This window comes from Semicossyphus pulcher, unplaced genomic scaffold (assembly GCF_022749685.1).
Source record: "Semicossyphus pulcher isolate SPU_LCO1_2020_fin unplaced genomic scaffold, fSemPul1.0.p SCAF_18, whole genome shotgun sequence".
NCBI lineage: Eukaryota > Metazoa > Chordata > Actinopteri > Labriformes > Labridae > Semicossyphus > Semicossyphus pulcher.
In genome coordinates this window covers 18,438,635-18,456,226 of record NW_027211691.1, presented here as the reverse complement: position 1 = coordinate 18,456,226, position 17,592 = coordinate 18,438,635, and the positions used below count along the sequence as shown (strand labels likewise).

Here is a 17,592-nt window from a genome sequence, read left to right as displayed (position 1 = left end):
AAAGTCAAGCAGAAAAAAAACTATGAAACTGCTAAGTACACAAGAGATAACAAAGACTATCTAGCAACCGAGGAGGGCAAACAAAGGACTACATGAACCAGCTGCCTAATGAGATAATCAGGGGCAGGTGTGTAATAAGCACAGGTGCTGGTAATCAAGGGGCCGGAAGAAACATTAAAGCAGGAACTGAAGCGACAGGAGATTTTAAAATAAAACAGGAAATTAGCCCAGACTGTTATGTTAGAATATTTCTAATTCCACAAGACATATTTAAAGAGCAGTTCCAGTCATGTTTTAAGACACATAAAAAGCTCTGCTCGAAATAATAAATTGTGTCAGATATGTTTTCTTCTGCAAAATAAGTTTAATTACCTGCAGATTTCCAACCGCCCCCTCCATTGCGAAAACAAAACAAGTCTCTGCCATCGTTTAGTGGCAACTTGTTGAAACTTAGCTAGCTTGAAATAGAGTAATTAGTAGTAGTAGCGTTAACGTTAGTAGTCAGTAGTGAGTTTGCAAAAATTACGATGATGGTTACAGCTGGCTTGCGCATCGCCAAAGTGGTTGCCATAGGTTACACATAATGATATGCATAGCGTCACCACGTCCATTAACGGGATTGGCTGCTTAGGTTTGTGACGTCTCAAACCTGCCACTCTGAAAAAAAAGGCCAGAGTGAGAAAAATATGGTGTCTTCATTTTAGTGTATATTTTGGCAAAGTGGAGGAGTTCACAGCTATTAAAACAATGTAGGAAAGCTGAGACTTACACCTGAAGTAGAGGTAGGTGAGTCCGGTAAAGAAACATTTTAATGTAAAATGACTCTTAGATGCACCAAACACCACAGACTGGTTAAAATATTTTATCTGAAATTTTGTGCAAATTTTATGGAAGACAGGAAGTTTGTTTTTGTTTCTTTGATATTTGAATATTGCTGTTTGAGATCACCACCGTTGTGTTCACTTCTCTGTATCATCAATACTCCCACACGTTCTCCTCTGTGGTTCCACCCTGTCACGTTACTCTGCACTGTTATGTGCTCCACCTACCCACCTCCACCCTCCTCCCTCCCCCCTCCTCCCTGCACAGCCTGAGGCGGGGTCAGGGTCAGGACTTGTAGACTTCCTCTAATTTGGGTCAGTGCGATCCAATTCAGCGGTTGTTACAAACCAGCCCAATGTCACACACCATCAACACCACCACCCACCCCCCATTTCCCCCACCTGTCCTGGGCACAAGACGTGTCGGCAACCCCCACATGGTGCTGAAGGTACCAACACACACACCCGTCCCACCCCACCGGTACCCTAAAGCTGCTCTGAGTTCCTCTGTTGTAACCTCTCAGCTAACATGGCAGCGGTATTGATCTGTTTGACAGTTTTAATGATTTTAATGTAAATTATTTTAGAAGTTTTAGATCCGTTAAAAATGTAAAAGCAGATACGATTTGAAGTGAGAGACAATTGTGGCTATTTTACCAATTCCCTTGACAAGATATGATGCTATATTTTAATACCTAGAAGTGTTATTGAGACTGACAGAAGAATTCAGTAGAATCAGGATATTTGGTTAAAGCTCTATGATTAAAGACTTTAATAAACAATCATGAAAGATGTACTCAGATACTATAAATACCATGGTCTAAAAGCATTCCTTTACAAGTAAAAGAAAGTGAAAGTACAAAATAGCAGAAAACTAAAATACTCCAAAGATGGGCTGCACGGTAGCAAGGTCGCCTCACAGCTAGAAGGTTCTGGGTTCGAATCCCGGTTCGTGCTAAGGGGGCCTTTCTGTGTGGAGTTTGCACGCGTGGGTTCCCTCCCGGTACTCCGGCTTTCTTCCACAGTCCAAAAACATGCATGTTAGGCTCATTGGTGATTCTAAAATTGCCTGTAGGTGTGAATGTGAGCATGAAAGGTTGTCTGTCTCTGTGTGTCAGCCCTGTGATTGACTGGCAACCAGGTGTAATCCCGCCTCTCGCCCAATGACAGCTGGGATAGGCTATGGCGACCATGATAGATAATGGATGGATGGACGTGCAAATATTTTAAATTCTTTTAAAATAAAAGTACAAAAATTGAGTGAATGTACTTAGTTAAGTTCCACCACCGGTAAATATTTACATTAGTTTAGAAGTTTACATTCTTTAGATCTAGTTTTGCATAATTATACTTAAAACACACATGAAAGGATGGGATGCAAAATACTTTGTTTCTTTATCTTCCTCTTGGCTGCAATTTTCAAAATAATGAATTGTATAAATTGTATGAATTCATTGAATTCAATCATTCAAATATATGCAAAACTCTTATAAAGTAGTCAAAAACTCCTTAATGATGAATTTTGTAAGTTTAAAGGCAATTTTCATTTTAGTTTAGAGAATTCTTTAAAGTAATAACTCAACATCTTCACATTATCAGTGTATGATTCCAATGGAAGTTGATGAATAATACCGGAGTACAGCGTGTACTCTGTAAAACAGACCAATCCTGCCGCTGTGCTAATCGTCAGCAATGCTCTGTACAATCTCCTGCATGTGTTCCCTAATGTATCTCATCATTATAACTAACACTACTTCCAGCCTGTGAATGTCTCTCATTCACTGGCCAGCTTTGTGTTGAGCGGCATGCTCTGTTTTCCCTTATGAAACACACGTAGCAAACATGCCAATGTATTTCTCTGCGCTCTGATGCAAGTGGACAAACTGGTAATGTAGTTAGGAAACACAGTAATTTGTACATTGTTAAATTTCTACTACCAGAAATAAATTCACAGCACATTTCATGCAAGACAACAGCTCATAATCTAGTGGAAAAATAGTAACAGCTAGAAGCAATTACTCCACCTCATGTGAATTAGATCATAGTATGCTGTATCATTCATTTCATATGTAAGAAGTGATGAAATGCGTTGGCGATGTTACTAAAGTAGTGTTTTTTCATAGAGGGTTGGCGCAAAGCCTGCACATTCACACTCACTGGCTGTTGTACGTCTCTCGCCTGCATGCTCTCATACTGAACGTACTCACCTCCTCACACGGATGTCACCTGTTGGTCATCTTGTCTTCATTTTTTACTCCCAGTCAGATGAAGACATGCCACTGTATTAGATAGCAGGTTGTACTGAATATTTCTTTCTCTCTGTTTCTTCGTCTGAATGTTGTGTGATCGAGAGGAGCTGCGATTTGTCTGAACGGATCTTTTGCCTGTTGTTGTTTTTTTGTAAAAGCCTCTTTTGCTTTTCTCTGCTAACTCCTGTAGGGGGCGGCATCCCTCATGGTGTGTTGCCGGAGATGGGGCCGGGGGGTAACGTGGGCCGACTAACCGAGCACAGGCCACGCTGGACGGGCACGCATGAAACTGTCCAGTCTCCCCCTGACACTAAGCAAAAGCGCATAAAAGCTCAGACTGACACTGAAGCCAGGGAGGGGGCCGGGGCTGCTCGCTCAGAGCCCGTGGAGGGTAAAAGCAAGGCGGGCAAGAGAGGCAGCGTGTCCTGGGCCCCCGACCTGGCAAAAGACTTGGTCTCAGAGTCTGTGTCAGACTCAGTTTCTGACTCACCTACTGACATAGCCACTGCTGCACATTTAGACCCAGTCCCTGCTGAGGTTCAGGATCAGGCTGTAAAGACAGTCAGTGAGCCTGAAGTCAAACAGCCACGTAAGTTGTCTGTAGATGCTTCGGCTAATCGGGGGACAGCAAGGCCCAGGAGGGAGCCGGCAGGTGAGCACCGGTCAGATGGAAATCTTTTCATCAACTCCAAAACCAACCACAAAAGTCTAAATCAGTCCCCCACCCACTTATATTGTTCCCTGACTTTACAATTCACCTTATTCATGCAGCGGCCATTTTCCTCTGCAGTCATGCTCAGGGTGGGAAGTTAAAATGCTGTTATAATGTTGTACTGCTTTGTCCCAGGTTAACAAATCCTCTAACCTCTAAACACAGTGAATCTGACAAACCTTATTGACTGCTTAGCATCTGAATAGACAATGTATAGTGAAAATCCCAAGGATCTTTAGGCTATATTTCAAGTTGAAACAACATATTTGTAAGTCAGCAGCTTACGTTAGCATTTGACCACTTCCTACCTTGCTTAATAGTGTTACAAGATATGCTGGATGGGTAGATACGATGGAGATAGAGATGGAAGTAATTCCTAGCTAACAGTTTTGTATATTAGCTTACAGCAAAGTTAGCTACAGTAAGTAATGTTACAGTATATTTATCTATAGTGACTTAAATGTATCTGCTAGCTTTAGCATGAACCGTTTCCATGTTAACATTACTGTTAGTTAACTTGAATTACCGTTTGCAAGGAATTACTCCTATTGTATCTTGTATCCTTTAAATGGTAAGCTAGCAAGTGGCTAAATGCTAAGGTTAGCTGCTGAATAACAGTAGCTAATGACTTGTGCTATCAAATATGTTGTTTACTTCTGAAAATTGCACAGTTTCGCTCCTGACTTTCACTAGCTACTGTCTTTAGCGTTACTGATCAATCGAGAAGTGGGAAATTATAGCAAGTTGTCAGATTCCCTATGGTTATACAATTTGCAAACCTAGAACATAGCAGTGCAACATTATTACTGCTTTTGAGCTTCTCATCCTTAACAACTTGTTAAAGGAAAATGGCCGCCTTATGGCTATGGTGAATACTCTTAAAGAAGATATCCCTTTTTATACAACTTCCCCAGGGTTCTTCTCTTACACTCAAATGCTTTTGACATACAATTATCTAAAACAAAACAAAACAAAAAACAGTCTTTGAAGTGCTCTACTTGTATTCTTCTCTTCAAGGTAAGTCACTGTAAAACACCACCAGACTTAACTCAACACAGTCACGCTTGTCAATATTTTTCCTTGCCACCACTTTCCCACAACCGCCGCACTGGGTGGCTCTGCCTCAGTCACCTGGCACTTCAGGACCTGCTGTCACATTGAGTTCCCAGTGCACTGTAACAAACACACACACACATTGGTATGTCATGGCAGGAGCCGGTAAATCACACCCTGTACTCGAAAAGTGGGTCATCCGACCTACACAAGAGCAGGACACTCGTAACCCGAGACCTTTTTGGTAGCGCACTGTGTACATATGTCCACGTCTCAGACACTTTGACCAATCTTCAACCTTAAATAGGGGAGGTATCATGTTCATGTGACTATTCGTGTACAACAGGCCAATTTATTATCACAGTTCTGCATGATTTGATTCCAAAGAGACCTTTTTCTCAAGTCCCAGAAAAACAGAAATGACCTTTTCTTACATGAATTCAACAAAAGAATATTTTGATATTTTGGGACATATGTTTACACACTTTCTCACAGGAAGTTAGCTGATAATATTGATACCTCTCTCATGTTTGTCATTTAAATATAAGGCAACAACCAGCATCTGGTTAGCTTAGCTTAGCAAAACTGCTGGAAACAAGGAAAAAGAGTGAGCCTGGCTCTTTCCAAAGCTAAAAAAAAACATACTCAGCTACTTTAGGGTTATGTGCTGGAAATGCTACTAGCTAGGTCTGTGTGGCGCTGCTCTGTTCATGTTCTGTCTGGTTTGAACACTAATTAGTGAGCTCTAGTACATTATTTTGGGACAGAGTAAGGCTAAATGTGTACATTCTTCATGCTAAGGTATGCTAACTTAGTATAAAAAATGGCTAACTAGCTTACTTGCTCCCCTAAAGCTCACTGATAAGTTGTTATATTTACTTTGCACAAAATGTGTGGAAAAAAAGAAATGTGGTTCAGACAGAGCAAGGCTAGCAGTTTGCCCCTGGTTCCTGTCTTTATGCTAAGCTAGGCTAACAGTCCTCTGACTTGAGATTCATATTTAGCACTCAGACTTTGGGCGTGGTATCAATCTTGTCATTTTACTCTCAGCAAGAGAGCAATAAACTGTTCCCTTACGTTAAAATCATAACACACGAGCCTGATAAAAAAAGGTTTAAGGTGCCATTGTGTTTGGGTTTGACAATATTCTGTTACAGCAGGTATTCACCTACTACTGTCTTCAAAGTTGACACAATTCACCAGCTACTACAGTTACTTTTTTATTCATGGATGAACATAAGATTAAATAAATAAATACCTGCTGTACAGTTTTCAGTAATGGGACGCTGAAGCTCATTAGCATCTCAAAAGCTACAATAAACTCATAAAATGTCTTTATGAGAATTTGAAACAAACAAAGATTATAGGTCAATTAGAGCAGCTGGCCGGAGGTGTAAAGTATCGCCTCACTGCAGTGCTTCAGTTTCCCATTACCTCACCCTGTTCCCCAGCTGAGGGATTATGGTGTTCATTGGAGTTTTCTGTCATGTCAGCCTCTCCTACTCCACCCTATGGCATCACTGTGCTGGAGTGTGTGCGTGACTCCATGGTGCTGGCCTGGAAACAGCCAACCTTCATCGGCGGTGCTGACATCACCGGCTACTTCGTGGATTACCGCGAGGTCATCGATGGCGTGGCAGGGAAGTGGCATGAGGCCAACATCAAGGCTGTCAGCGACAGGGCCTACAGGGTGAGCTGGTACTAAATTCCTCAACCTGAATTCACAAGTTGATTTCAATGACCTAAAGGACTTTTTTGCGGTTTTGTCTGCAGGTGTCTGACCTGAAGGAGAACAGGAAGTACCAGTTCCAGGTGCGGGCAGCCAACATGGCAGGCGTTGGCATCCCGTCACTGCCCAGTGACACCTTCCTTTGTGAGGAGTGGACCATCGCCGTGCCAGGTTGGATAGATCACCTGTTTAACTTTATGTAGTCCCAACTCACAGCATACACTACTGGTTTGCAAAGTGGGGTCCTAGGACCATTGGGGGTCCACGAACCATAGCCTTGGGTCCACGAAATAATTATAATACATTTATAATAAATTATAAAATTGTCTTGTCTACAGAAGTCTACAGATGACGACCATTTGCGTCAATGAAACAACCATATTGTCTCCATTACTCCCGCCCACGTTAGCTTTGGACCAATAGAAACTTAAGTAATTGTGACACATCAAGTCAAACTGTCATGAATCGGGTCACAGTGAACCGTTCCTGCAGCTGTCTTGCCACTGCTAATTTTCTGAAAGCTTCCACAAGCAGTTTGAATAAAATGACCCTCTGTTTTAAAGTGTATATAAGGGGTATTAACATGATTTAAATTGAAATGTGTTTTTGTTTATCACTATGAAACAGGTCTGAAGGATTTAGGTTGATAAGTTTTACAATACAAATAGTTCCAATCTAAGAGTGTAAGTGGTAGTAAGCATATGCTTAATCGGTGTTACGATGATGAGGGGAAAATGAATGATTGAATGTATTTTATTTGATAGGGACGATACAATTTAACATACAGCTCCGGAAAAAATTAAGAGACCACTGAAATATTTCTTAAATCAGCAACTCTCTCTACATGTCATGGCCAACACAATCCAGATCTGTACCCCATAGAGAACCTACTGAATGTGATCAAGAGGAAGATAAATGGTCACATGCAAAGAGTGGCCTAAAGTCACCAAACAGCAATGCGGGATGCATGGAAGCTGTAATTAAAAACCAGGTTATTCCACCAAATACTGATTTGTGAACTCTTTCGAGTTAAAACATTCGTATTCTGTTGTTTAAAAATTAATATGAACTTGTGTTCTTTGCATTATTGGAGGTCTGACAAACATCTTCTTTTTCCATTTTTTTAACCAGTCGCCATTTTCCTTTTATTAAAGACCTTAATGAGAATATTTTATTTGGAAGTAGGGAGAAATGTTGAATAGAATAAAACAAATGTTTATTTTACAACACAAACCTAAAAATACAATAGGAATAAAGAACCAGAGAAAAACATATTTTTTGCAGTGGTCTCTTAATTTTTTCAGGAGCTGTAGTTCCAGTACAGAGCACAAAACTGGTGTGTTGCACAGAGACTGTGTAGCTTTGGCTAATTTTCAACGGTTGTCCCTAGTTGGGCCTTTACATATACAGTGTAATAAAAAATAAAGCAGTCAGTGTCATAAAACTACAGATGTACAAATGTTCTCCCCTGTAAGTGGTTCCTGGCCCCAAAAAGTTTGAGAACCCCTGATTTATAGAACATTATCAGAAACAGAATGATGCCAGCACGCTTAAATTCTTGTTTTTCTTCTGTGTGGCACGGAGGAGATCTCGTCCCTTTTAAACTAGAGGCGTATGTTCAGGAGACATTAGGAGACTTTAGTGTTAAAGTAGAAGTGCAGCTTAAGTTCTTGTCATACTTTGATGAGTTTAATGTCATTCGAATTAATGAAGTCTGACACCTACGGTTACAATTACATGTGTATTCACGCTCATTAGTTGATGACTTATACATTTACAAAATTTATACTTTTACAAAGATGTCGGTTCATTGCTTCTTATCATGTGATACATTTGCGTCCAAGTTCTAAAATCATTCATTTTTCTCTCTACATAATAATTTCCCAAAACTTTAGAGGTGTTCAAGGACCCTTTGAAAAGTAGGAATAAATAACCAAGCTTACTCATTGACTGTTTTGTACCTCAGGACCTCCTTACGACCTGCAGATCAGAGAGGTGCGAAGCGACTCTCTGGTGTTGCTTTGGAAACCACCTGTGTACCACGGTCGCGACCCCGTCAACGGGTTCTACATCGACATCAAGGAGGCGGAGGCACCACATGAGGCGTGGAGAGGAATCAACACCAAGGCTGAGGAGAAGACGTACATCAAGGTCGACATCTTCTGGCTGAGTGCTTTAATCAAAGAGACCCTCCTACAGGTGTGAGCGTGCGTAATCCTGTTTTTAATTTCATTCTGCAGATTAAGACTCTGAAGGAGGCAGAGTCGTATGTGTTCCGTGTGCGCGCTCAGAATAAAGCCGGTGTTGGAAAAACCTCAGATGTGACAGATCCGGTCTCGGCTGTCACCAAACCAGGTGCGTCCAATGAGCTTCCTGTGACGAGTGCCCCGGAGCAAACTGATTATTGAACACACCTCCCTCTGCGTTTCAGGCACCAAGGAGATCCTTGTGGACGTCGATGATGACGGTATCATCTCCCTGAACTTCGAATGCAGCGACATGACCGCCGACTCCAAATTTGTGTGGTCCAAGAACTATGAGGAAATGACAGACCCATCCCGCATGACCGTAGAGACCAAGGGAAACAAGTGAGATGGCAGTACATATTTTTTTAGCCCCTTGATCAACACTCTGTAGTCTTGTTTGTCACCCCTGTTGTGTGTTTTCCTGCAGGTCCAAAGCTGTTTTCAACACTCCCGGGGAGGAGGACATTGGCATTTACTCATGTCTCGTCACACACACTGATGGTGCTTCTTCCAGCTACACTCTCTCTGAGGAGGGTAGGTCACAAAGACAAGAAACACACATTTAAGAAAGTCAATGGAAAATAAGTTGATGAATGACTTGTCCTGTGTTTGTCAGAGTTAAAGAGGCTGCTGGAGATCAGTCACGACCACAAGTTCCCCAGTGAGTCTTTCAGCATCGCACGTCGTCATTGTTGCGTTTAGGTGTGTTGGGGCTTGACTCTAACTTTGAGCTGGCTCTTACTTTTCTTCTTAGTCATCCCCCTGAAGTCAGAGTTGGCCGTGGAGCTGCTGGAGAAGGGAAGAGTTCGCTTCTGGCTGCAGGCGGAGAAGATCTCGGCTAACGGCAAAGTCGATTATGTCTTCAATGACAATGCTCTCTCTCAGGGAGAGGTCAGTAAACACAACACAACTCTGCAATTCAATGCATTTGTGATTTATGTAGAAAGCATTTTTTGTGTGTGATTGTTTACATTTGTTTTGTAGAAATACAAGATGAACTTTGACAAGAACACCGGAGTGATTGAGATGACCATGGAGTCTCTGACCCCGGCAGATGAGGGCACCTTCACCTTCCAGCTGCAGGACGGGAAAGCTACAAACCAGTCGAGCTTGGTCCTGATAGGAGACGGTGCGTTGAGTCAAGAAATGTCTTAAGAGTTGTTTTTATTCCTTGGCTTTTAACGTGTGTGTTTTAATTGCTCTGATGGGTTTTTAATGTATTTTACTGTGTTTTTATTTCTGCTATTTTAATTCACAGAGCATCAGTTTCCTAAACTTTGTTGTTTTTTTATAATGTGTTACATAAAAAAGTGGATTGGATTGGTAGAAAACTTTTTACCTGAAGATCATAAATTCAATCTAGCTGGATCAAGTGATTTTTATTAGTTTAAACCTTATTTTAGAGGCTAAAGCCAGCAAAGAATGGTTACTTTGGATGTCTACTTTTTAGCACACAAATAAAAACAAATTAAAGTGGTGCAAAAAATAAATAGTTGTTATAAACACACACATATAGGTGTTAAAACTGCTGCCCTGTTTAGAGCAGTGTTACAGTACAGAGCTCAGCAACTCTAAGATGTGGACACTAGAGGGCAGTAAAGACATGCCAGACTTAGAATCTGGTTTATTATACAGTATGGAATTTGTCCTGATGTCATTGTGCATAACAAAGCAAGTAAACAGCAGTAATGTAACAGCCAAGACACTTAAATTAAATAGAATAATTAAGAAAATAAAGAATATGTTGTTAAATATGAAAAATGTAAGAAAGCTCATCAAGACAAACATCCTAGTCAGAGGAGTTTGGATGTAAACCCTTATTTAATTAGATTTAATTGTCAGATTAAGTGTTTAATTCTAAAAACATTCATTTTAATGGGGATTTTTTTTTGTGAAACATAAAATTTTTACCCCATCTTTTCTTTACAGTGTTCAAGGAGCTGCAGAAGGAGTCAGAGTTCCAGAGGAAAGAATGGTTCAGAAAGCAAGGTAAGGGATCCTCACTCTTATGAGTATTGTAGCCATATTTTACCTCTGTATTATTTTCATTGTTAAATCATCTACAAATTATTGTCTTGATTAAACAAGCGTTAAATAAACAACAAAAATGTCCATCACAGTTTCACAGAGTCTAAGGAGACAATATTATACGTCTTCTTTAATATTGAATATAAATTTACAACCAACCAGTGTTGGTGGGAGGGGAGTAAAGGAGGATAGGAACGGGTTGGAGATGGGGCTGCAATTCATAACAACAGAACACTGTCGAGACTACTGTAAATTCTGTTGTTACTTATTCCTGTGTAAAACCAATAAAGAGAAAACATTTTTTTCTACAAAGACACACTGGGTAATTAAGAATCAGCAAATGTTTGACACTAGCAGTGTTCCAAATCCAAATGGACTCCGAGTCAAGTCCCCATTACATGACTGCGTGTTTAAGTCCAAGTTTAAGTCCTCAAGTTTGAAAAATGCAAGAAAATGCACTTCCGTTAGGTGATAAGAAATATCCACAACATCTTTGAATCAGAGGTTGAGTCTCTTTAGAGGCTAACGTTACCGTTAGCTAGATGCTAGCTAATGGTATCTTTTATCAACATCAGCGAACAACAGTCATCAACAGCCCAAGTAACTATAGCATCTCAGGGACTTTTCTAGGTGAATCCTGGACAGGTGTCTGTTAAAGTTTGAGGCGGTCCCATCTTCTCCTCGATGATTCTTGTACATATTGAACATGTTGCCCTCCTCTTTTTTTTTTTGCATTGGCTGTAAAATCTTTAAAGCAAAACGCATGAGTCGTGGTGCCTCTTTAGGCCTAATGGCAGGAACGGTACATGAACACGGATGCAGGTGAACACACGGGCAAGCCATTGACAAAAGTGAGTAAAACAGCGATTATCAATAATAAGTCAGAGTCATCCTCCCCATCTTCCGAGTCTGAATACACACAATGCTGAAGTCCAAGCTGAGTCACGAGTCCTAAAAATCAGCACTACAACCCTGGACACCAGATTATAAAATGAGTAAAATGATTAACTGATGGTTGCAGATTAAATTCCTCTTAATGGTCAAAAGAACCAATGAAATGTTTCAGCTCCTCTGTTGATCTTTATTTAAAATACATGTTGTGATGTTCATTTTCATAACTACGTTTGTTCCAGGTCCTCACTTTATCGAGTATTTGGGTTACGAGGTCACACCAGAGTGCTGCGTCGTGCTGAAATGCAAGGTGAGACACAACTCTGAGGATTTTTTTAATGCCTCACTCTTATGTAGAAATATTGTTACAGTTATTTTAATCACAGTCTCCTGTCGTGTTGCGCCTCAGGTGGGTAACATGAAGAAGGACACGTCTGCGCTGTGGTACAAAGACGGGCGTGAGATCAAGAAAGACGAGAACCTGGGCTTCACTGAGGGAGTGCTCAAACTGGAAATAGCTCAGGTAAGAATATGAGAGAAGAAAGGTGTGTGCAGTTTGTATTTATGTATATATATGTATATTTTTGTGCTGTATAATTGTCACTGAATTCATTTGCATATATGAATGTAAACGGTGGACTCCTTCACAAGATTTCAGTAAGTTGGAGTACAGACATTATCAAAGAGGGTTATCAAACATTTATTTTCTACTAATTACACTAAGAATTAGACATAAAAATAGATGTAACACATCATATTCTAACTGATTAATTTAAACTATTTCTGGACGCCGTTATCACTTTCTTTCTCTGACAGTTCTGTCTTCTTCTTCACTGTTTTTATTCTTGCTTCTCTCTGTAATCCCTCTTTTCATTCTTCATCTCATAAGTCATCCCCATCCCACTGTATCGTCTCTACGCGTCTGTCTGAGTGGCGTGCAGTCACATGACATCCTCCCAGTCGCTCTTAACCTGTATAAACATGATGTCACATGTGTCCCGTTTCAGCGCGACTCCCCTGCAGACACAGCAGACTATGCCGACACCCTAATCTGGAGAAGACTAAAAGTTGGGATCAGTTTTCTGATCATCACCTCTGGTTTTGTTGTTCTGCCTGCGAATGCTTTTTGTTTGTTTGTTTGTTTGTCTGTTGGCTTTTTTGCTTTTTGCGTCATATATGTGTTCTGCAGCACTCATAGCAGAAGAGAAAAGCTTACCTTTTCAGATGAATACAAATCATATTCCTTGCTCCTTGTGTTGTTTTTCTCCTGAATCTGACGTTCCTGTTCTGTCTGTCAGATTTCCAAGAAGGACTCTGGTGTGTATGAGGTGGTTCTGAAGGATGACAGAGGAAAGGACACGTCCACATTGAATTTGACAGATCAAGGTAACCCTGCAGGGTCGCACAGTATGATCATCTATCACCTTATGAGTGTAGCAAATATACCACTTAGCATGATTGTCTCATTCTCCTTCAGGTTTCAAAGACTTGATGAATGAAGTTTTCAGTTTTATCGGTAAGAAACATTTTGTCTGTAAACATTTAGTCTCCAAATAATTTGCCACCTGATGGATTTTAAATTAAATATTTATTTGTGTTTTTGCATTTTTTAATGCAGCCAATTCCTCCACTCCACTGAAGATCACAAGCACAGATCAGGGCATCCGACTCTACACCTTCGTCAGCTACTATAACGACTTACTGCAAGTGACATGGCACTACAAGTACGTTCTGTCTTCATTCGTTTGTGCAGACGTGATTCATTACAGCCACTACAACTATTGCAAAAAGTTTAAGATGATGCTCCCTGTAAAAAAAAAGATGTTACATCTACTATTTTAGCAACATTAAAGGGGGGGTATTATGCTAATTTCAAGCTTCATATTTCACTCTGTGATACCTGTGGAGTAGCTTAGCATAATTTACCGTTTAAAAAACTCATTTTTCTCACACTGGTGCTCTGTGCAGGCTCTCATACAGCCTCTGTCTGAAACGACTCAGTCAGCTCTGTCCCTTTAAGAAACTCCGCCCCTACAAGGCCACATTCTTTTGATTTTTGAAGCCTGCTGAGGCTGCACTGACGTCACTGCACTTTGTGACATCACAAAGTGCAGTGACGTCAGTGCAGCCTCAGCAGGCTTCAAAGCGTGAGACTTTTTTTTAGCAGGAGATTCCTCCAACATACTTTTACCCACAGATTTGAAACTTCACCCACGTTTAGTCTGGACATCCAACATTGTAACATTATATATATATGTCTTATCATGTGAAACAGCATAATACCCCCTCATGTCTCTGTGTTTCCATGTGACAGAGCTGTCTGTTTTGTCTCTCTGACAGGGATTCAGCCATCGCCTTCTCTGACCGTATAAAGAGCGGTGTGGTGGGAGAGCAGATATGGCTTCAGATCACCGAGCCCACAGAGAAAGACATGGGCAAATACGCCATCGAGTTCAACGATGGAAAAGGCGGCCTGAGGAGGACCGTTGAGCTGTCTGGTCAAGGTGAGACCATCAGCGTATTGGAAACTTCTCTCATATTTACTTTATATATTAATGCTTTATAACGTATCTATCTTCATTGTTTATCTTATCTATCTCCGTAACGATCTTATCTTTCTCTGTAACTTCTAGCTTTAAATCTAATAGACTTCTTTTCATCGTTCAGGTTTTGTTTGCGTCTTGTGTTTCCTACAAAAGCTGATTTACTTGTGTAACTCTTTTAGCCAGTAAACCAGATTCAGATTCCTACAATCTTCTTTTGTTTCGCAGCATTCGACGACGCCTTTGCAGAATTCCAGAGACTCAAGTAAGTCACAAGAAGTAGCTCCATGTGGCCACATCACATCATGCATTAAAGCACATGTTTTAAAATGAAACCTTTCTGATTTAAGTAAACACACAAAGAAGTATGCATGCAGGTTACGTCTTAACTTTCATTTCTGATTCCTGGGACCTTCGACCTAATTTGTTGTTCCCTCTTTTCTTTTCTTTTTTTACCTCCTTAGAGCTGCTGCCATTGCAGAAAGAAGTAAGTGATATTGTGTTTAGAGTGGCTGCTTTTAGTGCAGCTTTTAGGCCTGGATGAGGCAGCTGTTGAATCATCAAGTGGATCCTCATATATTGTTTAATATGCCCGATAATGGAGCCTCAAATGCTGCAACTCTTTATTAAAAACTAAAACTACAAAGACAGATTATATGACCCTTTTTACTTCTAGCTTGTACTTACAAAGTAGTGCTTCCATTGATTTAATATCCTTATGTACAGAAGAGACATCTGCAATTTGTAGTGATCTCACCTTTGTAGTTAAAGAAATGAAAGCCATTTTGATTTTACTTTAACTCCAAAATGTATTTATTTGCTTTTTTCCGTCATAACATGTTTATGTTTTTACAGGGGTTATATATTATAATTGTTAAATTGAACATTGTTTCTTGCAGGTCGTGCTCGAGTAGCAGGAGGCCTGCCTGATGTGGTCACTATACAGGAGGGCAAGGTAAAGTGCTTCAGCCGACTCTGACGTTCAGCTCTATCTGCTCTGAATGTATCTAAATCTTTTTACTCTATATTATTATGGGTGTGTTTTTATTCTCTTTCCAGGCCCTGAATCTCACCTGCAACATTTCGGGCGACCCCGTGCCAGAGGTCACCTGGCTGAAAAACGACAGGGAGATCACGTCCGACGATCACTGCATCCTGAAGTTTGCGTCCGGCAAGTTTGCCAGCTTCACCATCACAGCCGTGAACACGTCAGACTCGGGCAAGTACAGCATCCTGGTGAAGAACAAGTATGGCACGGAGAGCGGGGACTTCACCGTAAGTGTCTTCATCCCTGACGAGGCGGGCGGCAAGAAAAAATAAAAGCGGTCCAAATCTTGACGTAAATATGTATAAATGAGAAACACTGGAAACAGTTGAAGAAAAAAAAGGCTTGAGGAATGTCTTAGATGTTGTGTGTAGAATATAAACTTTACTCTAGAGGTGCTGAATCTGAATTAAATGTCTAACAGTTCAGAGAGAAAATCCAGAGTATGGTTAAGAGATAGATTATAATAAATATTTAATAATTTGGTCCAATAATAACAAATCTAACTGAACGTTAAAAGGTTTCAGTTTTTGTTTGTGTAAATTAATGGCATGAAGAAAGGCAAATTAATTTAGCAGAACAAAAATGAATTATTACTGGACACAAGAAGGATAATAGTTCAAGACTTGTATTGAAAGCAAACTAAATGGTAAAAAAGAAATAATTAAGTTAGAGTGGAATTTCCAATATACAGCCAAATGAATGTTATGTGTTTTGTCCCATTTGCAGTGCATCATGCATACAACCAGCTTCAAAGCATTCAGTAGCATTAGACTGATTATTAAGCTAGCTGTACAAAACAAGTGAAAACAGTGTCTTCATTTGACTTTAGCAAAAGTTTGCCTCCTTCTTGACAGTTAAATCTGAATGTTTTCACTTTAAGACTGAAAAGACAAGAAAGAAGGTTTTTAAGATGAGGACAAGCTGATGAGTAAAGTTATCTCTTTACCAGAAGAGCTGAAAAACACAGAGCTAGGAAGATCTGCTAACAAAGCTCTGATAGCATCTCAGACCTGTGTTACGTTGTGAAATATTACTACTGAAGTGCTTTTAAGAACATAATATGGCCCCCAAAAAAGGAGCCAGGAGATACCTGATGCTCTTTCTCTTTAGAAGTAATTCTAGGCTACATACCCTTTGTCGTTAGCTTAACAAGCTAATAGTTGGAGCTGACTCATGCTATGACCTGTAAAAGTGCTAAATGTGTTGCAAATGGGCTAAAACACGATCCTTTTATGTAATGTGCAATTTCATCAGAGTTTACATTAAGTCCTGTTGTGTTATCATCCACAATCATTTGAATGTTGTGTTCATGACCTCCCTTGCCTCTCTGTCTGTAGTGAATACTGTATGTTTACCCACCTGTCTTTAATGTGATTCATCATTGTTATGACGCCCCCTTCACAGTCCTTCTTTAATGATTATGATGCCTCCTTTATGTGTGATTATGTTGATGACGATGCCACTGTAATGAAGACTGTTAGGTCATGCAGTTTTTGTTATGCATCACTTCCTGTTCCCCTGTTTTTTGATGAGACTAATAAAAACAAGCATGTACCTCCCCACTTCCTCTTCCTCTTTGAGTTGTCTCACTTTGGCTTGAACCTACCACCCTTCACTTTTCACTCGCTTATTTCAGTTGACTGTTCCCCTTTTCACTCATAGTCACGATATTTGTGTAGACTTGGACTGCGTGAAGACCAACCACCAGCATGGAGACAATCCCTCTCTCTACTGTACCCATACGAAATAAAAATAAACACTACCCACTGTTTGTTGAGCACAAACAAAGCACAAAAAATCCTGAATTTAACTGAGAGAAAACTAATGCTGTCTCCCTGTGTTGTCTGTTCACCACTATTAGCATCCACCATTATAGTTTTCTCTAAGATATAAAGGTTATAGTTACAGTTTTATCACATGTAGCCTACTGTGTGCACCTAAAAATGCTCAAGCACATAACCCCCTGAAAACCTTAATGCGTTCCATAATGAGCTTATAGGTAGGCTTCTTTTTCTTTGGACATATGCAGGCTAGCTTTTTTGCTAGCTAGTATAGCGTTTAAGCTAGCTAGAGCTTCTCCAGCTGTGGGTTAATAACAGCCATAAGAGAGGTATCTTCCTATAAAAAGCTGAACAAGAAAGCAACATTTATTGTACCAGGCTGTAAACATTATTTGAACAGAACTAGGGCCAGTTTCTCAAGGATTAACTTGACTTTGGCCAATAACAAAGTGATAGTTAGCCATCAGAAAGATGCTAGTCTCTAGAGGATT

At 40.3% G+C, this 17,592-nt stretch overlaps 1 protein-coding gene across 3 annotated transcripts in view; it reads left to right on the top strand.

The window, feature by feature from the left end:
- Window positions 1-16,882, top strand: part of myom1b (myomesin 1b) — a 29,339-nt gene extending 12,457 nt beyond the window's left edge. For 2 of the 3 annotated variants that reach the window (XM_069667050.1, XM_069667047.1), the window contains 21 exons: window positions 6,329-6,525; window positions 6,609-6,735; window positions 8,531-8,715; window positions 8,805-8,919; window positions 8,996-9,152; window positions 9,238-9,344; window positions 9,427-9,471; window positions 9,565-9,701; window positions 9,795-9,939; window positions 10,740-10,799; window positions 11,972-12,039; window positions 12,139-12,252; window positions 12,737-12,796; window positions 13,028-13,115; window positions 13,207-13,245; window positions 13,348-13,453; window positions 14,070-14,233; window positions 14,501-14,537; window positions 14,737-14,759; window positions 15,172-15,227; window positions 15,332-16,882. In XM_069667050.1, the coding sequence (XP_069523151.1) occupies window positions 6,329-6,525; window positions 6,609-6,735; window positions 8,531-8,715; window positions 8,805-8,919; window positions 8,996-9,152; window positions 9,238-9,344; window positions 9,427-9,471; window positions 9,565-9,701; window positions 9,795-9,939; window positions 10,740-10,799; window positions 11,972-12,039; window positions 12,139-12,252; window positions 12,737-12,796; window positions 13,028-13,115; window positions 13,207-13,245; window positions 13,348-13,453; window positions 14,070-14,233; window positions 14,501-14,537; window positions 14,737-14,759; window positions 15,172-15,227; window positions 15,332-15,592 (2,291 nt within the window). In that variant the 3' untranslated portion in view covers window positions 15,593-16,882. The remainder of the gene's footprint in view (window positions 1-6,328; window positions 6,526-6,608; window positions 6,736-8,530; window positions 8,716-8,804; window positions 8,920-8,995; window positions 9,153-9,237; window positions 9,345-9,426; window positions 9,472-9,564; window positions 9,702-9,794; window positions 9,940-10,739; window positions 10,800-11,971; window positions 12,040-12,138; window positions 12,253-12,736; window positions 12,797-13,027; window positions 13,116-13,206; window positions 13,246-13,347; window positions 13,454-14,069; window positions 14,234-14,500; window positions 14,538-14,736; window positions 14,760-15,171; window positions 15,228-15,331) is intronic. The other variant, XM_069667049.1, reaches the window with a different exon arrangement.
- The last annotated feature ends 710 nt before the right edge of the window (window positions 16,883-17,592 follow it).